The 25,149-nt window shown below is 39.7% G+C and overlaps 1 protein-coding gene and 1 long non-coding RNA gene across 3 annotated transcripts; one reads left to right on the top strand and one right to left on the bottom strand.

Moving 5' to 3' along the window:
- Positions 1–333: 333 nt before the first annotated feature.
- LOC124256549 lies at positions 334–24,989 on the bottom strand. Of its 2 annotated transcripts, XM_046690537.1 has the most exons (14): positions 24,810–24,989; positions 20,264–20,332; positions 19,628–19,727; positions 16,521–16,667; positions 15,076–15,183; positions 14,803–14,934; positions 13,941–14,035; positions 12,861–12,930; positions 10,482–10,506; positions 8,162–9,696; positions 3,108–3,185; positions 1,735–1,792; positions 1,081–1,189; positions 334–655 (listed from the first exon to the last, which is right to left on the bottom strand). In XM_046690537.1, the coding sequence occupies exons 1-14, from the start codon at positions 24,824–24,826 to the stop codon at positions 481–483; spliced, it is 2,718 nt and encodes a 905-aa protein (XP_046546493.1). In that variant the 5' UTR covers positions 24,827–24,989; the 3' UTR covers positions 334–480. The 2 variants fall into 2 exon arrangements, with proteins under 2 accessions (XP_046546493.1, XP_046546499.1); XM_046690543.1 differs by lacking the exon at positions 20,264–20,332.
- On the top strand, positions 12,788–16,693 carry LOC124256565. The gene is made up of 3 exons (XR_006892961.1): positions 12,788–12,871; positions 13,007–13,009; positions 16,682–16,693. It is a non-coding gene; the product is annotated as an uncharacterized LOC124256565 (long non-coding RNA).
- Positions 24,990–25,149: the final 160 nt, after the last annotated feature.

The following is a 25,149-nucleotide window of genomic DNA, read 5'->3' as shown; positions in this document are numbered from 1 at the left end:
ATTGTGCTGTAAACCTATTATGTGCTGTGAAATCTTTACATTCTTTATTAAGGCTGGTGTATGCTGTGAAACCCGTTACATTTTGTATTGGGTTGTCTGATGTGAAACCCATATATTGTGTTGTCTGTCTCTTGCATGCTGTGAAACCCATATATTGTGTTGCCTGTCTCTTGTATGCTGTGAAACCCATATACTGTGTTGTCTGTCTGTTGTATGCTGTGAAACCCACATATTGTGTTGTCTGTGTCTCATATATTGTGTTGTCTGCTGTGAAACCCATATATTGTGTTGTCTGCTGTGAAACCCATATATTGTGTTGTCTGCTGTGAAACCCATATATTGTGTTGTCTGCTGTGAAACCCATATATTGTGTTGTCTGCTGTGAAACCCATATATTGTGTTGTCTGCTGTGAAATCCATATATGGTTTTGTTTGGCTTCTAAATGATGTCTTTAGGGTGTAATCCCTGGGTGTCAGCAGCTACAGAAGCGTGAAATCGTGGTCAGTCTGTAGCTTCTGTGCTGCCACTTGGTCCAGAGTGAACACTATGTCTTTAGGCTGTGGATAGCCCCCTGTGTGGCGCTGTGGGGCGTTCATCTGGAAGAAGGTTTCATGGCTCACTGACCGATGGCCGTACACACTGGCGGTGTGAGATCTGGAATGTCAAACATGTTGGATAGTGAGTAAACTGACAGTAGTGCTTACAAACTGTCCATTGCCTAGCTACCGACTTTACACACACTGTCTACTCTCCACTCACAGCACTATGTCTACAATTCATATACAGACTCTGTCTACCCATGAAGATCAAGCTTAGAATTTGTCTTCAGTAACCCGTGCTTGTAAGAGGCGACTAACGGGATCGGGTGGTCAGGCTGGCCTACTTGGTTAACACATGTCATCATACCTCACTGAGTCACTGTAGATCTATGCTCATGCTGTTGACCACTGGATTGTCAGGTCCAGACTCATTTATTTACAGAATGCCACCATATAGCTGGAATAATGCCGACCAACCAAACAACAACAACAAAAGGCGGAGTCTGTCTGCAGTCCACGCACAGCCCTATGTCTACGAACCTAAGCAAGATGTCTGCCATGGTGGGGTTCTGTTGAAAGTAGTGATGTATCTTGGTTGACGTCCCCACAAACTCGTGTGCTGCCCCCGTCACCGACTCCATCACGTTCCCTGCAGACAATATCAGGACAGTGATCATACTATGACTAAAGCTATGGAAACAAGCTCTACTGCTGCTTTGAACCTCAAACCAATTGCTGACATGAAATCCAAGAAAAACATAAATATCCAAATTTGCCAGCTATCTGTGAAATATTTAATGCTCTTTGAGTTCTGCTAGAGAAAACCAACTTGACATGAGGTATTTATTCATATATCCCCCTTCCTCTATAGTTTATCCCCCACCTTCTTCAAACCAGGATGAACTTAAATCACTTCACTGATGTACCCACCATATCATGAGTACCAAAAGCTTATGTGACAGAAATACATTAAATACATTTGAATGTGTTACTGTGGCTTTGCACAGTCAATTTTCAGTGCATTGCAGTATTGCTATGGTGCCTTCACCATTTTCCCGAATCTGTCCACTTCTTTGAAACATATCGGTTATGTCTGTACTTGAAAGAACTATCACGTCTATATGTGTCATATTGTGACATGCATGCTGGACATCGAACTGGACATGGACGGCCAGGGCACCGAGACATACTTACCTGAGACATTCCTCGTGAAGCTGTCGTATCGGAGAAAGCTGTAGCTGCCAACGCCACGCTATGGAGTAATAACACACTGACATGTTGAATCATGGGAATTACAGCCGGAGATTGGATGACATGAATTAAAGGTTACCCTTTGTCTTGACACACAAATATCATGTGAAAATTTGAAAACCTGGCATCTTCTATGGTAAATTCATGAGTAATATCTATGAGATGATCTTTCATTAAGTGACCGCTTCCGTGGTGTAGTGGTTAGAGCGTCCGCCCGGAGTGCGGAAGGTCGCGGGTTCGATCCCTGACCGCGTCATACCAAAAGACGTTAAAATATGGTACTTGTTGGTCCCTGCCTGGCGCTCGGCATTAATGGGTACAAGAAGGACTGGTCGGCTCGGAGTCAGTATAATGTGTCTGAGTGGGGTATTCATGCTTCACTGCGGCATGGTATCTCAGTGGGATAGCACTATAAAATCAGCTTCAGTCTGGGCTAGTACAAGCAGCCGCACATACACATTCACACGCATGCACGTCGTCATATGAGCGAAATATTCTCAAGCACAACGTTAAACCCAATTCCACCACCACCTCTTTCATTAAGTTCATATTTCTCTATATTTTGACCATGAAAACTATCGTGAAAATGTTACTGTTAAAATAAAAAATCACTTTTGTATTTGTGCCATTTTGTAGTTAGGATGGAAAGCATCACTTTTGAACAAGTTTTGAGTTAAACAGTACAAATACTGATGAAACATGTCATTCTAACTTTTGCACACAATATACTGGAGTAAGTGAGTGAGTTTAGCTTTACGCTGCTTTTAGCAATCTTAGAGCAATGTACGGCAAGGGACACTAATAATGGCTTCACACATTGTACCCATGTAGGGAATCCAACCCGGACCACTAGGCTACACCACTTACCCCAATATTATACAACACAGACTAATTACTGCAAGATCTGTCATTTAATAGGTGTATTGCTGTGTTATTGTACAAGAACTGGCTATTGATATAGTTCATGGAGATTGATAATTTGTAACTAAATATCGATCGATTATTGATAAATATCGGAGACATAACTTAATCTATTGTGAGAAAGTGAAAACATTTTTCTATCACAAAAGTTAATGTATGACATTATTGATAACACAGTTTTCATATCAATAATCATTAATAATTCTTCCTATTGACGATATTTCCGTTTATCAATCATTGTAGCCAGCCCCAACTTTTATACAAAAACAGAGTGCCATGGAAGAATACTGATAACTTTTTGTACAACCTGTACAGTTTGAATATCTCTTGAATGGAAGTTTCACACATTCTGTTTGAGTTATTCTGCTCATGAGAGACAGGAAGAAATGATTCACCTCCTCTGCGTTGTGTGACTCGAGGCTTTCCTTCACTTCAAAGTCCAGTTCAGCAAGAAGGGGCAGAGAACCACGCCACTGTTTAAAATAATGAAAGGCAATTAACCTGGACAATAAACAGGCCTACCAAATAAAACTTTCCCACTGTGCAGAAAATGCAGAAAAGCTCACATTAATCGTGGAAATAGCAACATAAACATAATACCTCGTTACTGAAACAGTAAAAAGGCAACTTTAAATCGCTTACACTGCATCATAAAACAAGGAGCCCGCAACTTCGATTTTGCGCATGCGCACATGGAAGAGTAAGTCTCGACCGCATGTTGACATTTTCCAGCTTGGACAAAAGTTACAAAATCCTTTTTAAGTATTTCTGTTGTTATTTGGCATTTATCATCATGATACTTGTGTGCACACTTGTTTAGTTTACTTTCCATTCGTATGAAACGATTGACAGCAATTATTTCGACATATTTGATACTTTTTCTACTCGATGCTATTCACGGTTGCTCGGAAATTGGAAAGAAGCACGGATCGTAATGTGCATGCGCAGTAAAGTCAAAATTCGCTGATATAAAAATGTTGCAGTTTCATAGTTTTTCGTTGCAGTTTTTACTGTTTCAGTAGCGAGGTAATGTGTTAATGTTGCCATTTCCACGATTAATGTGGGCTTTTCTGCGTTTTTCTGCACAGTGGGAAAGTTTTCTTTGGTAGGCCTGATAAAGAGACAGTAATGGTCTGCTTGCCATCAGTCTTCACCATCAAGTTATGCTGACATGAATCACGTCATGTTTATAACCAAATAAAATTACATGAAAAGTAGCTGTTGGGTATACAGCTTTTTCCTCATTTCAAAGGAAATCATTTGTAATACTAATGATCACATTAAGACGAGATGTATCACTCAATACAACTTCAAATACAAGTTTAGCTAGATGTTAGCGAAGAGAGATGTCATCTCAGAGTAAAAGATCTCATTTTAATGGGACTGCTTCCCCAGATGAAGGTTTCATGATGGCAGTCTACACTGAAATATGCTTGAAATAGTCATGTGTGGCTGTTATTGGGCAGCATAATCCTAAAGTCAGTCAGTCAATATATACTCCTCACAAAAAATTAAGCAACAAGTGTATTTTTGGTCAGTACATATGCCTTTACTCATGATCATTACAACTGAATCAAACATAACAAAGATAAAGCATATCCACACACTTTTCCAACAAAGAAATCAAAATTCATTGAACAATAACTGACTTGCAAATCATCAAAAACAGTGTCACTGAAAAAGCCGTGCAAAATGTGTTGCATCAGGGTATGAAAATGTCTGAAAACACTTTTACTGTCAGTTTTGAGCACTGATCCAAAGTTTAATAACGTGTATGGCCACCATTGACCTGAATAAGTCTGTTGTGGAATGTTCTGCCATTCTCTCCGCAATGCCTGTTCAAGCTGATCCAGAGTCTGAGGGAGACGACGTGGAGGCCGTTCACACGCCTTCCGAGGATGTCCCAAGCATGTTCAATAGGATTCAGGTCAGGAGACCTTGCAGGCCAGTCCATATGGGTGATGTTGTTGGTCTGAAGAACATCAGTGACAACTCTTGCTCGATGTGGACGGGCATTGTCATCCATGAAGATGAAGTTAGGACCTGCTTGCTGAGCCCACGGAATGATCACAGGTGTGACAATTTAGATCGCGGTACCCCCACACCTGTCATGGTACCTCGTCCTGATGACCACAAGATCAGTTCGTCGTCCAACTTGGATTCCTGCCCAGATCATCAAACTCCACCTCCATACTGATCATGTTCAGCAATCGTACGGTTGGCGTATCGTTAATTCACGGTTTCTCCACCGAGCCCTACCATCATTGAAGTCCAGACAGAATCTTGACTCATCTGTGAAGAGAACATTACGCCAGCGTGACTGACTCTCCGAGTCTACGTCGTTGGTTAGCTAATTCAGTCTCTGTTGACGATGGTGTGCAGGCAGTGGGATCACGTTGCACTGGTCTTCGGACCTGAGACCTTCAGCAAGGAGTCTGTTCCTCACTGTCTGTGTGGAGATTCTGTTCCCAGCAACTCTCTGGAGGTCATTCTGGAGAGATCTGGCTGTGGTGAACCTGTTCCGCCCGGGCTAGGGTGGCCAAGTATCGGTCCTCTCCGGAGTTGTCACCCTTGGGCGACCTGGCGTGGTCTCTCAGTCATCAATCGGTCTGTTGGTGACAGTGATGCGCTCTGGAGATGGCAACCGATGAACATTGAAATGGTTGGCAACAGCACTCTGGGTCTGACCCCTGCACCATTCCAACAATTTGAGCAACTTCAATTGGTGTCAAGTGGCGCTTCTAGCCATTTCTCAAATGTTACTGTCAACAATTTGTCGTTGCTGGCAGTTTTAGCATAATCAGAACGCATGTGCGGCGTGTATAGCACATGTTTTCCATGCATTTTGCATGTGAGTTTTGAGGGTGGTTTGCGTTCGGCGGTGCTAACAATGTTATCAGAAAAACAATATGGGAAATGCTTTAAGTTCATCAATCGTAAAGGGTTCTCCTGCATGGCTTATATGCCAAGTAATAACTTCATATTGAAGAAAATATGTGGAAAAAATACTTGTTGCTTAACTTGTATCAGTATAATTGACTGACTCATAAAACTATAAAACTATAGACCGAAATCATGTACATTTCAAGATCAAGCATTTCATTAACATTTACTCTTGCAGGACATCTAGCCTGGACATATAAAAAAGTTCAAAATTTTTGTGGTAAAACCGGAGACAAAATAGTATGTTCAAGATAATTGTACACCCCCACCAGCAACCCCTGTCTGTCTTCCCCTTTCAAGATCCAGGTTAACACTGGTCTCCAGCAACCCATGCTTATCTCCCCTTGAAAATTCAATATAAAACTGGTTTTTAGCAACCCATGCTTATCTCCCCTTGAAAATCCAATGTAAATCTGGTCTTCAGCAAATCATGCTTATCTCCCGTCTCTCCCCAACAATGGAAAATCCAGGTTAAAGCTGGTCATATGTCTATCTTAGGCTGGTCACATGTCCTGACTTAAAGGGACACTGATCCAGAGCGATTTATGTTTCTCGCCAACAGTCTAATTACGAAGCCAAGCTGCAGACAGGTCAGTACCTGCTCCCTCGACCCTGACGGACACAGGAACTGGGCTGCTGAGCACCTTGGCAGAATAGCTTCAATCAAAACAGTGGGACATTAGGAAGGGTGGATGTCCGTTATTTGAAAATATCCGTAAATAATGACTGATCCAATCTGATCCTATTTCTGTGTTTTTTACCTTGATATTCAATCATGTCCTGTAAAAATATGATGCTTATTTATGCTATGATATTAAAAACACACATTTGATGTATTTGAATCCGTAAACTAAACAACCCCACTTTGCCATTGCTAGAAAAGTCTGAAAATTTACTTACCGGTAGGTAAATAGAGGTATATACAGTTTTTAGCTTAAGTACACAGCAAATGCTTATATGCATTTCTTATGCAACAATGAAGTTCCGTTCGTATCCTCAAAACTGTCAGCCCATAGTTTTTTTTCATGTTATTCATGTTAGCCCATGTTATTTGTCATCATTCACTTGATGGTCAGTTAATGAATTTATAACTGTTATAATTAGTGGTAACACCACTCAGAGGTTCCCATTTGGCATTTCTAGTGTCTGGAGTAAATACTCAACATTATAAATTAAGGTCTGATGTGGCAATGTATTACATCTTATCTAATATGCGCATGGAAGTGCAGCAAGAGGAATTATCAGCTGCGTTATAAAAACAAACATCGATCAAAGGATCAACCGATAACACGCTGATTGATTAATTACATTTATCTTGCACAGTGAATTTGTCAAAAGGTAGTGTTTATGTATGTAGATTTACTAATCTACACTGAATACACCCTGTCGTTAAGTGCCTGTGTAAAAACGTCCTCCCTTCAAAGGATTAACCGCCAATACATTGATTGATTGCTCATTATTGGCTAACTAAATTACTTTTTTAAAGAATGATGGACACCATGCAATTAGGTGCCAGGTGTGCTATCTTGGGTGACCAATGAGACTATACACTAATGTGAAATACCTGAAACAATATACCACTGTTTCCAATTTGACTGTTGAAAGACACATGGCATGGAGCAGGATTCTTTGTCAGCTGCAGATGAATGGCATATCGTTCCTTTATGTGGATATTGATGGATACATTCCATAGCCTGACACTTGTTGCTATTACTTTAGTCTGTTATAATTTGAATATTTGCATTTTGTTTTTATTCCTTTGTTGTAGCATATTACAGAATCATGTTTTTTTGCCGTAAAGTGAAATGAGACAGACAACATACACTAGGTTGCATTTAGGGCGTGTGTGTGAAATAATATATAATCGTAGTTGGCAAACTATAATATGTCTAGATATTAATTACAGTCATGTTATAAATTCACAATAAGTATAAGCAGATCGTGTGCATTTTATTAAGTTTCAAAATGCATACAAATATGATAAAAACTAATTTGGATCATAAGACAAAACATATAGACGTACATTGACTTCGTTATTTTTCAGTCCAAACATTTTCTACCACTAGCAGATGGTTAAACTTCAAAATGTTTTCATTTGTTATCAAAATAATGAAGATGGAAATATTAAAGAGTAAAAAAGATTTCCTCTTTGTTGAACAGTCTATACTATCAATTACGCATACGGGTCGCGCAGCACAGGTGACGAACCAGTCAAGAATTCTGGGATATCATCCGGGTACTCACGGGAGGAAAACAATAACAAAAGCAACAACCAGTCCATGGAAATTGCTCTGGATCAGTGCCCCTTTAACAGTTGTGTCGGACTCGCTGACTAGGACAAAGCATCCTATCCTAATTGTGCATAGCAATTCCTGTAATGTTAATTACTGGATTGTCTGGTCCAGACTATTATTCTGAGGATCCTGTCATATAACTGGAATAATGCTGAACACGCTGTTAAATAACAAACAAACAGACTGATCATTCAACCATAGGTTCCACCTACCAGCTCGGTAACCAGAGGCTTATCACACTTGACCCCATTCTCCAGCAGCAACAGCAGCAACATTTCTGAATGACCTTGAACATAGAGGGTAAGGTCGACCAGTCCATCACTCTCCGCCATCCAGCTCCCGCTGGTATCGCCTTCACTCTGGGAGTAAGACGAGGACACGTAACTCTCCGAACTGGGAACAAAGTCAATATTTTTGGACTCTGTAGTTGGCGATTTCCATGGCCACCCTGTATTTTGGTCTGTTGTCGTGGAAACAGTATGGTCATCTGTGAACTCTAAAGTTTCCTTGTGTGAGGACATACAATCATCTGACACGGAAGAAACAGTCCCACCGCTTCGTCCAAATGGTTTATCATCACACGATTGGGGAGTAACTGCATCGTTCTCAGAATCTGTCACTCCTGCCGGTTCAGACTGGTTCAGACTAGTTCTTGTCACATGACCTCCATCCTCCGCTATGTACTCATCACTTGTGCCTCTAAGGGCTGAGTGTGAAACACTGCTTATTTCTGGTGAGCTTGTCGACCCTGAAAAGTTTTGAACTTCTGACTCGATTTTTAAATCTCCATCTAATCCTGTATGAGCTGAGATTTCTGACTCATTTTGTCTATCACTTGAATGGTGTCCCAAATCTAATTCATTTATTGATTCAGTTTCAGATTTTGCAGCAGTTTTTGAACTGTCATTTACAAAATCAACATTACTAGAGCCAGTTTCAGCTTTACTTTTGTCATCTCCACTTTTGGATACATCTAGTTTTGGACCTGCAGAAGATTCACAAACATCAGATGTAAGGCTGGTATCTTCATTAACACTGCTAGAAGTTCCTTTTTGATTATCACAGTCTTGCTCATCACTAGGTGTAAGGGAAGTAGCATCTTCCCTATGATAAGGTCTGTCACTACTTACAACACTGTTTCCCAAACTGGCAGAATCTACCACGACCAGTCCATCTTCATTTGATTTACTGTCATCCATATCTTTCTTTGCACAACTTCCATCCTCAGACAAAGACTTACTGACTCCATCAAATCTCCTGATGTCAATATCTTTTTCTGTCTTAAAACCTGAATCCGAACCACTTTCAAACTGTGTGTGCTTTTCAGGTACTTTGTTATCTTTGTGAATTATCTCCCTTGTTTCTCCAGATTTAGGCAGATATGTTTCCCCTTCAAATTTCACAGAAGACCTTTCCTGAGATTTAATATTTGTCTGTATCACTTTGTTTGTTTGTAGAGATTCTGGTTCATTGTCAAAATCTGGATTTCCCCCACTCAAGATCCTCTGCACTATATCTTTCAGCGGAGGGGGGAGTTCTGGTGAAACGGCACTGTCACAGTCCAGAGTAGGAACTGATGCAAGATCTGCAGGCATCTGAGCATTTGTGTCAAACAGCAGGAATTGTCTGTTGCTGGACGGTCTGGGTTTGGACTTGAGTGAGGTCTGTCTGCGCCCACTCATCCTGCAGTATTCCTGTGAAGGCAGGAAGACTCTCAGGAGCCGCAGACCACCTGGCAACTCAAAGTCTGAAACGTGAGTGAGTGAGTTAGTTTTATGCTGCTTTTAGCAATATTCCAGCAATATCATGGTGGGGGACACCAGAAATGGGCTTCACACATTGTACCCATTGGGGAATAAAACCCAGGTCTTGAGCGTGACGAGCGGACGCCTTAACCACTCGGCTACCCTACTGTTCAAAATCTGAAAAGAATATTACTAATACACTATTGAAGCGAGATTTGAGGCTAGAGTGAGTGAGTTTTACGCCGCACTCAGCAATATTCCAGCTATATGACAGCAGTCTGTAAATAATATCTGGGCCAGACAATCCAGTGATCAACAGCATGAGTATCGATCTACACAATTGGGATATGATGACATGTGTCAACCAAGTGAGTGAGTCTGACCACCTGACCCGGTTAGTCGCCCCTTACAACAAGCATGGGCTATTGAAGATCAATTCTAACCCAGATCTTCACGGGTCATTTGAGGCTAGAATTGGTCCAAGCAACCTATAACTAGTCAAAAGAGGTGACCATTTAGACGTGTTCAACTCCACACTCAGCTATATTCCACCTAATTGGAACTGCAGGCACACGTACAGTATTGTCAATATCTCTTTGTTACTATCGACCAAAAAAACCTAGTATACCTGTGCAATCTATAACAAACCCACTTCCATTGATATTAAATTCACTAAACCTTCAAGAAGCTGACATATAAAGTGTCAAATGAATTTACCATTGTGACTGTTGAAAGTTATATAGATGGCTGGGTGTATCGAGATGTTCTCTAATTTAACATATCTTACCTGGTTTTATTTCTTGACATGGCAGCTGCAAAAGAAAGGGGAAAAACCAACAGTTTATAACAGGGCATGTACAAACAATCAACCCTCAATTTGAAATCCTTTTTAGAGCCTTTTCAGGCACAATCATGAGCCCAATCAAGGCCATATAACAAAAACATCGCTGTGCTGGGAAAGTTTTGCTTCCTGATGCCATTGCAAGGTTGTTTTTGTGTATTAGTTTCTTATAAAATCATAACCTACTAAGAATTTTTGTCTAAATTGAAGCTTTTCCCATGCAAATGACAGGTAATTAAGGCCTTTTCAAGGCTAAAATGCATTTAGGGCAAAACATTTAAATTTGAGGCTTCTTCAAGCGAGTGTGAACCCTGTACAATATTGAAATGATGAAATTACACAACAAATTTCAGATCTTATGAAACAACGCCGGACAACATTCATAAAAAGGAGATTTCTGGACGTCAACTTCTGTGATGTGATACAGACTGAGTTGGATCTGTCCTGACAGTGAGCTACAGAGGTTCATGATCCCAGTACATACAGGATTCTGTTGATACAGACTGAGTTGAATCTGTCCTGACAGTGGCTACAGAGGTTCATGATCCCAGTAGATACAGGATTCTGTTGATACAGACTGGGTTGAATCTGTCCTGACAGTGGCTACAGAGGTTCATGATCCCAGTACATACATGATTCTGTTGATACAGACTGAATTGAATCTGTCCTGACAGTGGCTACAGAGGTTCATGATCCCAGTACATACATGATTCTGCTGATACAGACTGAGTTGAATCTGTCCTGACAGTGGCTACAGAGGTTCATGATCCCAGCACATACATGATTCTGCTGAGTTGAATCTGTCCTGACAGTGGCTACAGATACAGACTGTTGAGAGTTGAATCTGTCCTGACAGTGGCTACAGAGGTTCATGATCCCAGTAGATACAGGATTCTGTTGATACAGACTGAGTTGAATCTGTCCTGACAGTGGCTACAGAGGTTCATGATCCCAGCACATACATGATTCTGTTGATACAGACTGAGTTGAATCTGTCCTGACAGTGGCTACAGAGGTTCATGATCCCAGCACATACATGATTCTGTTGATACAGACTGAGTTGAATCTGTCCTGACAGTGGCTACAGAGGTTCATGATCCCAGTAGATACAGGATTGAGTTGAATCTGTTGACAGTGGCTACAGAGGTTCATGATCCCAGACATACATTTCTGATATCTGTCTGTCCTGACAGTGGCTACAGAGGTTCATGATCCCAGTACATACATGATTCTGTTGATACAGACTGAGTTGAATCTGTCCTGACAGTGAGCTACAGAGGTTCATGATCCCAGTACATACAGGATTCTGTTGATACAGACTGAGTTGAATCTGTCCTGACAGTGAGCTACAGAGGTTCATGATCCCAGTACAAACAGGATTCTGCTGATACAGACTGGGTTGAATCTGTCCTGACAGTGAGCTACAGAGGTTCATGATCCCAGTACATACAGGATTCTGTTGATACAGACCGAGTTGAATCTGTCCTGACAGTGAGCTACAGAGGTTCATGATCCCAGTACATACAGGATTCTGTTGATACAGACCGAGTTGAATCTGTCCTGACAGTGAGCTACAGAGGTTCATGATTCCAGTACATACAGGATTCTGTTGATACAAACCGAGTTGAATCTGTCCTGACAGTGGCTACAGAGGTTCATGATCCCAGTACATACATGATTCTGTTGATACAGACTGAGTTGAATCTGTCCTGACAGTGAGCTACAGAGGTCCATGATCCCAGTACATACATGATTCTGTTGATACAGACTGAGTTGAATCTGTCCTGACAGTGAGCTACAGCCAGACATGGGTTTAGTGAGTGAGTGAGTGAGTTAAGATTTAAGGTCACATAGGCAATATTTCATCCATATCGTGACGAGAACATACTTGACATTGAAATGGAATATAGGTATATTATAAAAACCTGTCGACGAAGGACAGCAAAACAACTAGAATATCACAATTACAACTAAAACTAGTGTGCAAAGTTAAAACTGATAGCACTATTTGGACAGTACAAAATAAAAACTGAAGTTAGATCACCATACTAGGGCCCATCGGGACTTACAGTACCTTTGCTACCTGCATGGACCTTAGTTGGATTTACACCATCACTTCAGACGCTGGTGATTGTAGGATGAGTTTAGCCAACAGTTGAAAATAACAAAAATACTGCGTTTAAAAATCTGGTAAGTTTAAATTTAACATTCAAAGTTTTTGGACTTACGTATCCTCTCAGGAGGACAATAATTTTACGATACTTCAATCCCCTTTGAGGATACAGCTACTAACAACAGCCATAGGTTTAGGATCACAGTACATACATGATTCTGCTGTGGCTTGAGGAGGAGCAGTCTCTTTGTGACATCGGGGGACAGTTGTGAAGACAATACCCTGAAACAACGACAGGAGGGGACTTTATTTCAAATAAACGCAGAGTTAAGACATCTGAAATTTTAAACAGATTCAGGATGTCATTCAGTTTATTCAGATTTCATAAAGTGGTTGCCTACGAACAGTACATGATGTTTATCAAAACTTAATCTGAGATTAAAACATATACCGTGTAAAAACTGACCCACAGTGCATTACATTCATCTGAAATGTTATAAATGATTAAAACGTATAACATGATTTCAGGCTGGCCAACAACAAGAGAATGACTGTGGTGCCCTGTGAACCTAAGATAATTGGAAGGAAACAATATGCCAGGTGACATCACATGATGATGATGATGATAGGATATTTATATAGCTCACATATCCAGGCAACTAGTGCATGCTCAAGGCGCTGGTATTTTTCCCTCGATCATTGGATGTCAATCTCATCGGACACATAGTCACAGTACTTTGTCCAAGTTCACTGCACGCTGCTGTACCCGAAACTAGGTGTTTGCACATATTCATGTGGCCACCATCTGGTCATATACCAACGGATTCGAGGGTTATTTTAAGTGCACAGGGTTGTGTACTGTACACTAGGGGTTGTGACAACACTGAAAGAGTCTGCACACATAGTTGACTTCAGGGTTTTTACACCCGGTCACAGGTGGGCTCGATCCCAGCACCTCAACCTCGCCGGATCACTAGCCTGGCGTCTTAGCCAGCTTGCCCACCGCGCCCCCACATTACATCACAACAATTACCCTCTAACAGCTTCTGGTTATGAACTACTTGTAAGTTTAACAACACTGCCCAGACGTCATCTTCTAAACCAATCCTTGCCCAACGCTGGACAACCATGGACTTTTCCTGATGATGTGAGTGTGGGGTATTTCTTGTTTAATGCTGCCCTCAGCAATATTTCAGCTGTATGACAATGGCTGCCAAAACCATCGAGCGTGGTATACCATACAATCTAGTGATTGATATTATGAACAAGGATGATGATTATCATCAACATACTTGCTCTTGTAGAGCAGAACTCCCCCGATGACTCCGTCCTGTCGGTGACAGCGCTGCAGGATGTGTGAGGAATGGAGGAACGTCTTGGAGCTACTCTGTACAAGCAAAGGAAAAGCACATGACAATGTGATATAATTAATTCTTCTTAAGTATTCCTAGAATTACTATTGTAGATTTCTGACTGGTAGTATTGTGTGTTGTTTTAGCAGGTGTGTTTCTTTCTAGAAGACATCACATACTGACTGAGTTTGGTTTTACGCCGCTTTTAGCAATATTCAAGCCAACATCACGACGGGGGACACCTGAAATGGGCTTCACGCATTGTACCCATGTGGGGATTCGAACCCGGGTCTTCGGCGTGCCGAGCCAACACTTCAACCACTACACTACCCCACCACCCACATCACATACACTACTCAAAAGAGGTAAAGAACAAGTTAGGATGTTGAGACTATCAGGCATTTAACCATCTGCAACATTGAGATCATGCTGATGGAACTTGCACACATGAATATACACAGTAACACTTGCTATCTGAAACCCATAGTGTATATCTCCCAAAAGTCTCGAACAGGCTTGTTCCTGCCTTACATCCATGATTATTTCTTTGATGGGCATTTTAGAAGTTGAGTTGATGAAGAATGATATAATTTTTATGGATATACTATTTCTTTTATTCTGTGAAAGGCAACATTTCGACATAGATTCTAACGTCACTTGCTTGACAATGACATTAGAATCTATGTCGAAACATTGCTTTTCACAGAATAAAAGAAGTTGTATATCCATAAAAATTGTAATCATTCTTCATCCATGATTATTCTTAGATGAAAGTAGTGGCACAGAATCAGCGCTCAAGTACCTTGGAGAGTTGAACATCGGGCAGTATCTGGAACGCCTGTGACATCAGATCTCCATAGAACTGACAGAAAGGCAGGTACATATCCCAGACCTTCGCCAGATCACTTGGAAAACTTTTATGATTTTTACATCGCTGAAAACAGAAGAAAATGTTGTTTCAAACAGAAGTTAAAACAGGCAAATTAAAACTGTGCTTTATGACCTTTTTTGTCTTCAATATGAAACAAATCCGTGAACATCAATGTCCAGCTTGTGATAATCTTGGACAACTAACCTGCCTCACAGCCTCCAAACTGCCCTGGAAGAACACGAACACTTTCCACACAAACTCAAAATGATGAGTGATGAACTCATCTGGGATGAACAAGTCACAACCAAGGGCCTGCTCAAACAAATGATAACAGTTATTCAAACATTATAGAGTGTGACAGACAATATTTAATATTTTCTATGAGAATTCCTAAATGTCTTCTCAACAAGGACTAATTGCTTGTATGGTTCTTTACTTCTTATATCCAATACAATACCATATATTTCAACCAATCAAATGAAACATTGTGATTGTGAATGAGTTAACACTGCTCTGAAAACCTTTCCAACTGTGATTAAGTTTCTATCATCAAGCAGAATGTCAGAAGTGTAATGAGGCAGTGAGACCACAAGAGGATATGTATTCCAACAGTATGGGTTGGCTGGTTGTTTAGTATGATCAGTATTCCAGCTATATCGTGGCAGTCTGTAAATAAATGACTGGACCAGACAATCCAGTGATCAACATCATGGGCATCGATCTATGCAATTGGGATACAATGACACGTGTCAACCAAGTCAGTGAGTCTGACCACATGATGCTGATAGTTGCTTCTTACAAGCATGGGACCAATTCTAACCCGGATCTTCACGGGTGTGACAATATGGGTGTGATATGATTCCTGATACATGTACAATACCCTTATTTAATAATAATAATAATAATAAGGACATTTGTAGTGTGCTGAATTATGCACCATGAAAGGGCACACTCAAGTGCTACAATCTGATTATTATTACCCTGGATAACCCAAGCTGCCTGTGGTTAATAGTCACATGACTTATCCCACCGGGTACCCATTTTCTGCTGGGTGAACAGAGGCAAGTTTGAATAAACTCACTTGCCTAAGGTGAGACCACATGTATCACATGTGCTTTGTTGTGGGGCAGGACTGAAGTCCTAGAAACTCTGAGGAGTCAAACTGCCAAACATGGCCACCCATCCAAGGACTCTCTCTGCCCATCGTTGCTCAACTTAACTGATTTGTGACCTGAGCTCAAAGGTTCCTGTTCTCACTCCCTTTGCAGGTAAATTGTTTCTTTTCAAATTTCAGATACGATATTGTATTGGAGAAACATACAAGCTTTGGTGCACTGTGCACTGTGCAGATTCTGCCATTTACAGTCCTGTTCTCACTCCCTTTGCAGGTAAATTGTTTCTTTTCAAATTTCAAATTTCAGATAGGATATTGTACTGGAGAAACATACAAGCTTTGGTGCACTGTGCACTGTGCAGATTCTGCCATTTACAGTCCACCAGAAAATACTACAGAATCTGCATAAACTGTGTTTTTAAAGTTTCTGTTATTATCCACGTTTTTACATCAATATAACTTGTAATGATATGAATGTACTGCAACAGAGTTGTAAATCAATGTATTGTATCATGAGCCTTGTATTGATACTTACAACTGTGAAATCACCATGACGTTGTGTAGCAAACTTTTCTGATAGAAGTTTGATGACTCTGGGGGTGGATTGTGGCAGACAATGAAAGAAGAAGTCTGATATCCCAATCAGTTTACCCACCAGGGCACACTGGTTGTCAACACTCACCTGTGGGGAGAGAGACAGAATGAGGGAGTGAGAGAGGGAAGGACACACAGAGGGAGAGATCACATTTTCCTGTTCACTAGGACAGTCTATATATATAGATCACTGAGATCGATAATCGATAATATTGCAGACATAACCTTAAGCTAAATTGCCAAAAATGTCTGAAAGAAAAATGAATATATTCATAGGCGGATCCAGAGGGAGATTGCAGGGGTGCGCACCCAACCCTTTTGTCCTGAAAGTTCATTAAATGACCATTGAAAACGGGTGAAAATGAACTGTGCACCCCTCCACCTCCCTTTATCAAAGAGCTGTATCCGACCCTTATATTTCACATCATCATGATAATAATAATAGTGAATATATATAGCGCATTAATCCATGCTCAATGCATGCTCTAAGCACACAAATGTGTGGGTATTGAGAGTCATTCTAGAAGGGCAGTTTTAAATAAGTAGATTTTTAGCTGAGATTGGAAGGAGGCAAGAGTTGAAGACTGTCTAAGAAGATTGAGCGGGAGATTGTTCCATTCCTTTGCTGCATTGAATGCAAAGGAATGTTGTCCATAGTTACAGTTAACAGATAACAGCTGGAGACTATCCGAGCAGCTGTATTCTGGATGTGCTGGAGCTTGTTGGTAACAGACTTGGGTGCACCAGCAAGGAGGCTGTTACAGTAATCAATCCTAAATGTTACCAGGGTGAGAATCAGGATGATAAGAGATTCTTTGGTCAGGTACTTTCTGATGTTGCTGACATTCCTCAACTGGAAAGAGCACACTCAGTGAAGGGTCTGGGAATACTCTTAGACACCTGCCTATCTATGGAAGCCCACATAAATAACCTGTGCCAAACATGCTACTCTCATCTTAGAGTGATTGGCAGTATCCGTGCTCTCATCATCACAGAATCAGCTCATTCCCTTGTCCGTGCTCTCATTCTCAGCAGACTAGATTACTGCAACAGTCTCTATAATGGCCTCCCTGACACCCCTACTTGACAGACTACAAAAAGTCCAAAATACAGCCGCCCACATTGTCAGCCGCACTTCTCAACACAGCCACATTATCCCAGTTCTAAAGCAGCTCCACTGGTTACCTGTGAGAGCCAGGGTTCAATTCAAGACACTCTGCCTCACATACAAGTCCCTTCACGGCCAGACTCCACCTGACATTGTAGACCTGGCCCCGATTTCTTGAAACAAACTTAAGTCTGAGTTTTCACTCAAATTTGAGAAAACTCAATTGAGTCAAAATCTCAAACTCAGTTTGTACTTTGAGTAAAAACTTAAGTTTGTTTCGAGAAATCGGGGCCTGATCAACCCCTTCAGTCCAGACCGTGTACTTTGCTCACAGCTGCAAAATCTTCTCACAGTGTCTAACTACAAACTTAAAACCTTTGGCTACAGAACTTTCTCCTACTCTTCCCCTGTCTTGTGGAACTCGTTCCCTGTTGACCTCAAACACTCTGAAACTCTGGATTCTTATAAATCAAATCTCAAAACTTACCTCTTTGCTCAATATTATCATCAATAGCCTTAATTGTATATGCATTATGCACCTATTCATTGTAGTTTTCTGAACTCTGTATATATTATGTATGTATTTTGATGAAGCGCCAAGAGCATGCTTAAGAGCGTGGATATGTGCGCGTTACATATATATACACTATTATTATTATTATTACAAAATACACCTATCATACATATCTTACAAAACTGCTGAAAAATGCAACCTTTGGCTGTACTTAATCATTGCAAAATCAGTTGCAAGCTCAAAATCATGTCATGTGACTCGTATTGTAATCCACTGTTGGTGAGGTATTTCGAGTCTCACCAATTTCTGTTGTGCTTTCTTTGTGAGTTAAAACTGCAGGCATAGATCCTTGTATGGATAATGAATATGTCAAGAGAAACTCTATCTATTTTGCCTTTTGACTGGAAGTAGCACCAGACCTAAAATTCTGCATATGATAATTCTCTAATAGCCTTAATTTATATTCTACAACAGTTTAAATTGAAGCTGCATATATGTCATGATTTCAGCATTAAACCAGTAGCTGTCTCTCTTGATGAATATAAGTTATCAAGTCAGTACAGGTTGATTTTATCCATCAGACTGTAAAATGGGATACGCAGACAGCAATTTATGTGGTTATTGTAATAATCAAAGCGAAACAGTTGATCATCTATTCTGGTATTGCAAACACGTGAGTTCCATCTTGACACAATTTGAAAAATGGGTCAATCAGAAAGCCGATTTATCCATTAAACTAAACAAGAAAGATATACTTCTTGGCTTGCTGCTACCAAATTTTGGACCAATAAATCTTTTAATAATTGTATGCAAACAATTTATCTTCAAAAATAAAACATATAAAAAAAACAATTAATTTTGAAATGATCCAGGAAGAACTCACATGCTTTTATTTCTTTATGAAATACACAGAAAATATGTACGGACATCTTAACCAATTTACTAAGTTCTGGTCATCTTGTCACCTATTGTTTATATAGACAATTATATTCATGTGCAACTATGTACAAATGCAACAGACCGCCTCCATGGTGTAGTGGTTAGAGCGTCCACCCGGAGAGCGGAAGGTCGCGGGGTCAATCCCCGACCGCGTCATACCAAAAGACGTTAACATATGGTACTTGTTGGTCCCTGCCTGGCGCTCGGCATTAATGGGTACAACAAGGACTGGTCGGCTCGGAGTCAGTATAATGTGTCTGAGTGGGGTATTCCTGCTTCACTGCGGCATGGTATTTCAGTGGGCTAGCACTATAAAACCAGCTTAATACACATACACACGCATGCACGTCGTCATATGAGCGAAATATTCTCAAGCACGACGTAAAACCCAATTTCACCTCACCTCACCTCACAAATGCAACAAAAATAAAGAAATTATAAAAAATTAATCAAGTCAGTACAGGTTGATTTTATCCATCAGACTTACTGTGTTGGGGTAGAAGTAGACAATGGCATCCTTCAAGTCATCCTCTTCACGTTTCAGCACATTGTGGTCATATATGAAGAAACTGCAGATCTCATTTCCTCTGTTAAATATCACAAACATGGTAAGTTTAAGCAGATATACCTCAGTGACAGATCTCTTTCTGATTTATGCTTTTAAATACCCACATCTTTGTAAAGAATTTTGTTAATCAAATCATATGCTAAATGTGACATATTAGGAAAAGAAAATATGTTTGTATTAAAACATGACATATGATGTAATATGTCTCAATTCCGCAGATTGATGCTTATGAATATGATTAGTGCTGGTCATGGCTCACAATATGCAGATCAATAATTGGAGCTCAACAATAATAATAAACCCCATAACAAAACTCATGTGGGCAATAACCGGACACAATAATAACATTGTGCAAACGAAACACTCAGACACCATACAAGCTAAAGTTCAATTTGATTTTTCATTTGTATGAATATTGATTAGTCTTCCAAACCCACTGATGACAGAAGCCAGATTATCTGAGACCATGTAAGCTCCTCACAAAGAAAATACCTCTAGTTAAGTGACTGAAAAAGAGTGATGCTTATAAGTTTTAATAAATAATTACTCAAATACCTCACTATTTTGTGTTTGTTGTGTCCTTCCATATTTGTCTTCCAGTTCTTCCAACTTTTGTAACCTTTTCTAAAAGCAATCAACATGTCACAAGTATTTGTGTTTGTTGAACCTGTGAGTTTGATTAAATTTTACAAAAATATATTTGTATTATTTTCCCTTCCCACCAACTGTTACTTTGATGCTATAGTCCACTATGACGTCTTAATTTGCCACAGTTAAAGGAATCTGCCATTCAATGGAATACGTAGTTGTAGTCTTATGAAAACATGTGTTTTTGTTTTATTAACCATGTACTGGCTGCCAAACAGTTATCGCCGCGTAACAGTTATCGTCAATACATCAGTATCACACGTGTGCAGTTCTGGTCAGTTACAATTCCGGTATTTTTATTACAGTATTTGACAACAATAAAGGACACAAAAGAAAATTCTTCACAGTAAGTAACATAAGAGAAAAATAAAAGATAAACTATGAACCCCATAAATTTTTTAGACTTACTTAGTCGGGGGGATACGGAAGCGCTGAAGGGACCTGATGAAATGTAATTTATCTTGAGCGCACAAGTTAGTATATTGAGCGCACAAGTTAACATCTTGAGCGCACAAGTTAATATCTTGAGCGCACAAGTTAATATATTGAGCGCACAAGTTAGTATCTTAAGCGCAGACGTTAGTATGTTGAGCGCTCAACTTGGTATCTTGAGATACACTGCTCCATAAGCAGTTCATGGGGAAGCAAGGAGGAGTGGAAACGCGATCTGATTCATGCTTATTTCAGTCTTGGGTTCCAATACAAACACATAACACATCTTCTTGTCAAAAATCATGGTATAGTATAGTACGCCATTCGAAGCGTATTCTGAGGTGTATGTCCCTCTTTCGCACCAGATTTGTTGATGTTACAGTGAGTGAGTGAGTACGGTTTACACCGCTTTTAGCAATATTCCAGCAATATCACGGTGGGGAACACGAGAAATGGGCTGCACACATTGTACCCATGTGGGGAATGGAACCCAGGCGTGGACGAAGTGGACGCTTTAACCACAAGGCTAACACCCACCCACCCACCCCACCCAGCTGATGTTACAGACTTTATAGCGGACAACTTCGACGATCTGAACAAAGACATGATTATCATTGATGCATCAAAAATGTATCCAATGCGGTTTAATCGTGAAACAGGATACTGTACGGTCGTTGTTGGACCCGGATGGTGTTGAATTTCGCTCAGGACACTGTCGACGTGTTTATTCTTCAACTTCCTGTATTGTTAAAACATGTTAAATAAACTACAACACACATATGTATACATAAGGGATTGATACGGAAGAAGTGAAACGGGGAACACAGTAAGTCGGTATATATGCTATACGTGCACATACTAATGGATCAAATAAATCAGGCGGGTTTTATATGATATTGTACAGAGTTAAACTGCCATTGTACCCACATTAGGAAACATTACTGATACATGCAAACCAAGACTACAGACTATAGTTCCCAGAAAGTGGTCGACTTTACTTCCAATACATCAGACATTAGTTTTATAATTAAGATAATTAAGTATAACGCTCTATGTTTACATTTTTCATGGTCATGTAATACTATATATACATTATAAAGCCGTAGCACAAAACAAGTTTTCCAAGCTTTACGCTAGTGTTCATAATACTATGTACCAATATAAGAAGTAAGTAAAACCACTATTCATCCCTGCAATAAACTCCTACTCATGTTTATGTTTTAATGCTTATTATGACATTACACATACCTAGGCCTGCTTTATGTAATAAAGCAAAAAGTGGTAAAATCAGATACAAAGAATAGTATTGACAAGCATAAAGACGATGAACGTTTACATGATAAACATTATCAATGTTCATGATACATTTGCATACTTTTACATAGTCTCATCATAAACACCTATAGTTAACCCTGACTTTGCATCGTTTGAAATCTTCCAAAAAGGATATAAGTTTGTACATTTTAGCCAGCAGTCAAGCAAATGTGCGTTCCATTAATGCCATTAGATGCAAAACACAAAGTTGAGCACTCAAGATATTAACTTGTGCGCACAAGATACTAACTTGTGCACTCAAGATGTTAACTTGTGCGCTCAACATACTAACTTGTACGCTCAAGATATTAACTTGTGCACACAAGATGTTAACTTGTGCGCTCAAGATAACTACCGTATATTACCGTCTATAAGACGACCCCATGGATAAGACAACCCCCAAACTTGACCCTTTAATTCAGTGTCAAAATGGTATGTTTCGTGCATAAGTCGATCCCCCGAGATGGGGTCCTAATCGCAGCAAACACAGACAACTGGCAGTTACCAATAATTATAACTTTGGTCCACATTATTCAAAGAATTCACAATCATATATATTGCGGATCGAAACGAAGTGTAGTTGACAGAAAATGCATAATATATTTTGTTCTCTAAATATCATATTTATTGTAGCAACAAACTGGCTTGCATATTTTTACCCCATTCAACAATCACTGAACTGATTACTTTGTTTTCCATTGACTGCTAGTTTACAGTAACATCGGTAAAAATGTGTGAATTTAAATGGCTTCCGTATTTTACCCCATTCCATGTGCGTACAACTTCTGCTTACCACGTTCATGAGGGTCCGTATAACCTTAGTGTTGATTATATATATTTTACATAAAAACTGTAATTAAAATTACACAATGCTAGGTTATATTTCTTTGGGTTAAATAATAGTACTCTGTATTATATTTTATTGAGGACTGCGTCAGAATTCGTCCCGTGATATTATTGTGCATGTTTGAACTTGTTCGCTGCTGATTGCTATTTCTGGCTCAAATACACATGTTAATTTTAATTTTAATTAATTTATAGAGCAAAACCTGTAATTAAAATTACACAATGCTAGGACATATTTCTTTGGGTTAAATAATAGTACTCTGTATTATATTTTACTGATGACTGCGTCAGAATTCGTCCCGTTATATTATTGTGCATGTTTGAACTTGATCGCTTGGGAAACATGCACAGCTTATTGCTATTTCCGGCTCAGATACACACGGTAATCTTAATCCCTGCAAATAATACAATGCCCAGCAAAAACAACTTAGAACTTAAAAGGTAAATTATCTTGTCTAGTGATGTTTAATTGCAAATTTGACGTCTCTACTGACAAAGTCGTCTTCTGTTGTTTGTTAATGCGAAGTGATAACATGTTGTTTTCTTACCCCTCGAAAAAAGTTTGACGAAAGCGTAACCCATGGATAAGACGACCCCCTTCTACAGACTGCTTTTTTTGGTCCTCAAAATTCGGCTTATAGATGGTCATATACGGTAACTTGAACGCTCAATATATTAAATTGTGCGCTCAAGAAAACTACATTGAGCGCTCAATATATTAACTTGTGCACTCAATATACTAACTCGTGCACTCAAGATATTAACTTGTGCGATCAACATACTAACTTGTGCGCTCAAGATGTTAACCTGTTCGCTCAAGAAAACTAACTTGTGCGCTGAATATATTAACTTGTGCACTCAATATACTAACTCGTGCGCTCAAGATACATTTTATTTCATCAGGTCCCTTCAGCGCTTCCGTAGGGGGATGTCAGTGCCACGATCTATATAATAGCAAGTTCAAGTTCACAATTGTTCCATTCCATATAAATCTACTGTTAAAAAACAATAAAGTAGTCACACAATCAATTCTTCAAGGTTACTTTATGATGTAAATATATATCTTATTTCACGAATGACATGAGGAATTCTGAAATGGCGATAACTGTTACAGTTGGTTGTTAGAAAACTGCTATTTCTACTGCCGTGTTTTCCTTCTGCCGCGTTATATAAAAAACACGACCAGGGGCATCAAACAGGATGGACACACTGGTGAATAGCTAATGAAGTATCATAATTCTGTTTCATTAATTTAACGAACGGCAGAGTAAAACATGGGGATAACCGTTCGGCAGCCAGTAGTGCTAATAATGTGTCCCATCTCCCAGACACTGGGCTTCCTTTTGCGATGGGGTAGCCTAGCTAGTGGTAAAAGTGTTCGCTTGTCATGCTGAAGGCCCGGGTTCGATTCCCCACATGGGTACATTGTGTGCAGCCCCTTCCTGGTGTCCCCAGCCGTAATATTACTGGAATATTGCTAAAAGCGGCGTAAAACTAAAGTCACTCACTCATTTTCTCTATATACAGCTATCTGATTTCTCACAAAATTATAGATTTTTAGAGACTAAGCGTTAGTCTGAATAACATTCTCACAGTTAATTTCTCCTTTGGGTCAAACACTATATATTACTTCAATGGAACTTCTATATATTCCACAATGATTCAAATATCTTAGAGCACCTGACCGCTGAAAAGTCACGTTTTTGACCCCGCGTGGCACTGTCAGCAGCATCTGTTTGTTTTACTTTCACCAGAACAACAGACATATCTTAGAAGGCAAGCTGCAACAGAGGGTCAGAAACGCCTTAATCAGCGCAGGGCAAAACATGACACATTCTGACATCGGTAAGTTTGGACACACCTGTTTAGGTCGGCCATTTCTCCTCGTCACATGATTTATGTCACGTGATGTAAATAATATCCATTTCACACGTGAATGACCCATATACAATTTCTGCTAGGTTGATAGAAAATATTGGAGATGATAATATGGCATTGGCGACATCAAGAGATTATGTGATTATAACAAATGGCCTGCAGGTACATGTTTAATAGAATATGCTTGTTTCGTTTTTAATGCCCGTTTTGTTGTTTAATTGATTAAGGTTTCGTATAAAAAACCCGTTTCTTTTCATGTCCCAATGGAAAATACATGGATAAATATTATGATTGGAAATATTATATTTATGTAACATCATATA

The sequence above is a fragment of the Haliotis rubra genome, unplaced genomic scaffold, assembly GCF_003918875.1.
Source record: "Haliotis rubra isolate DU_JTF1 unplaced genomic scaffold, ASM391887v1 Scf1163, whole genome shotgun sequence".
Taxonomy (NCBI): Eukaryota; Metazoa; Mollusca; class Gastropoda; order Lepetellida; family Haliotidae; genus Haliotis; species Haliotis rubra.
This window is presented reverse-complemented; position numbering and strand designations above follow the sequence as displayed.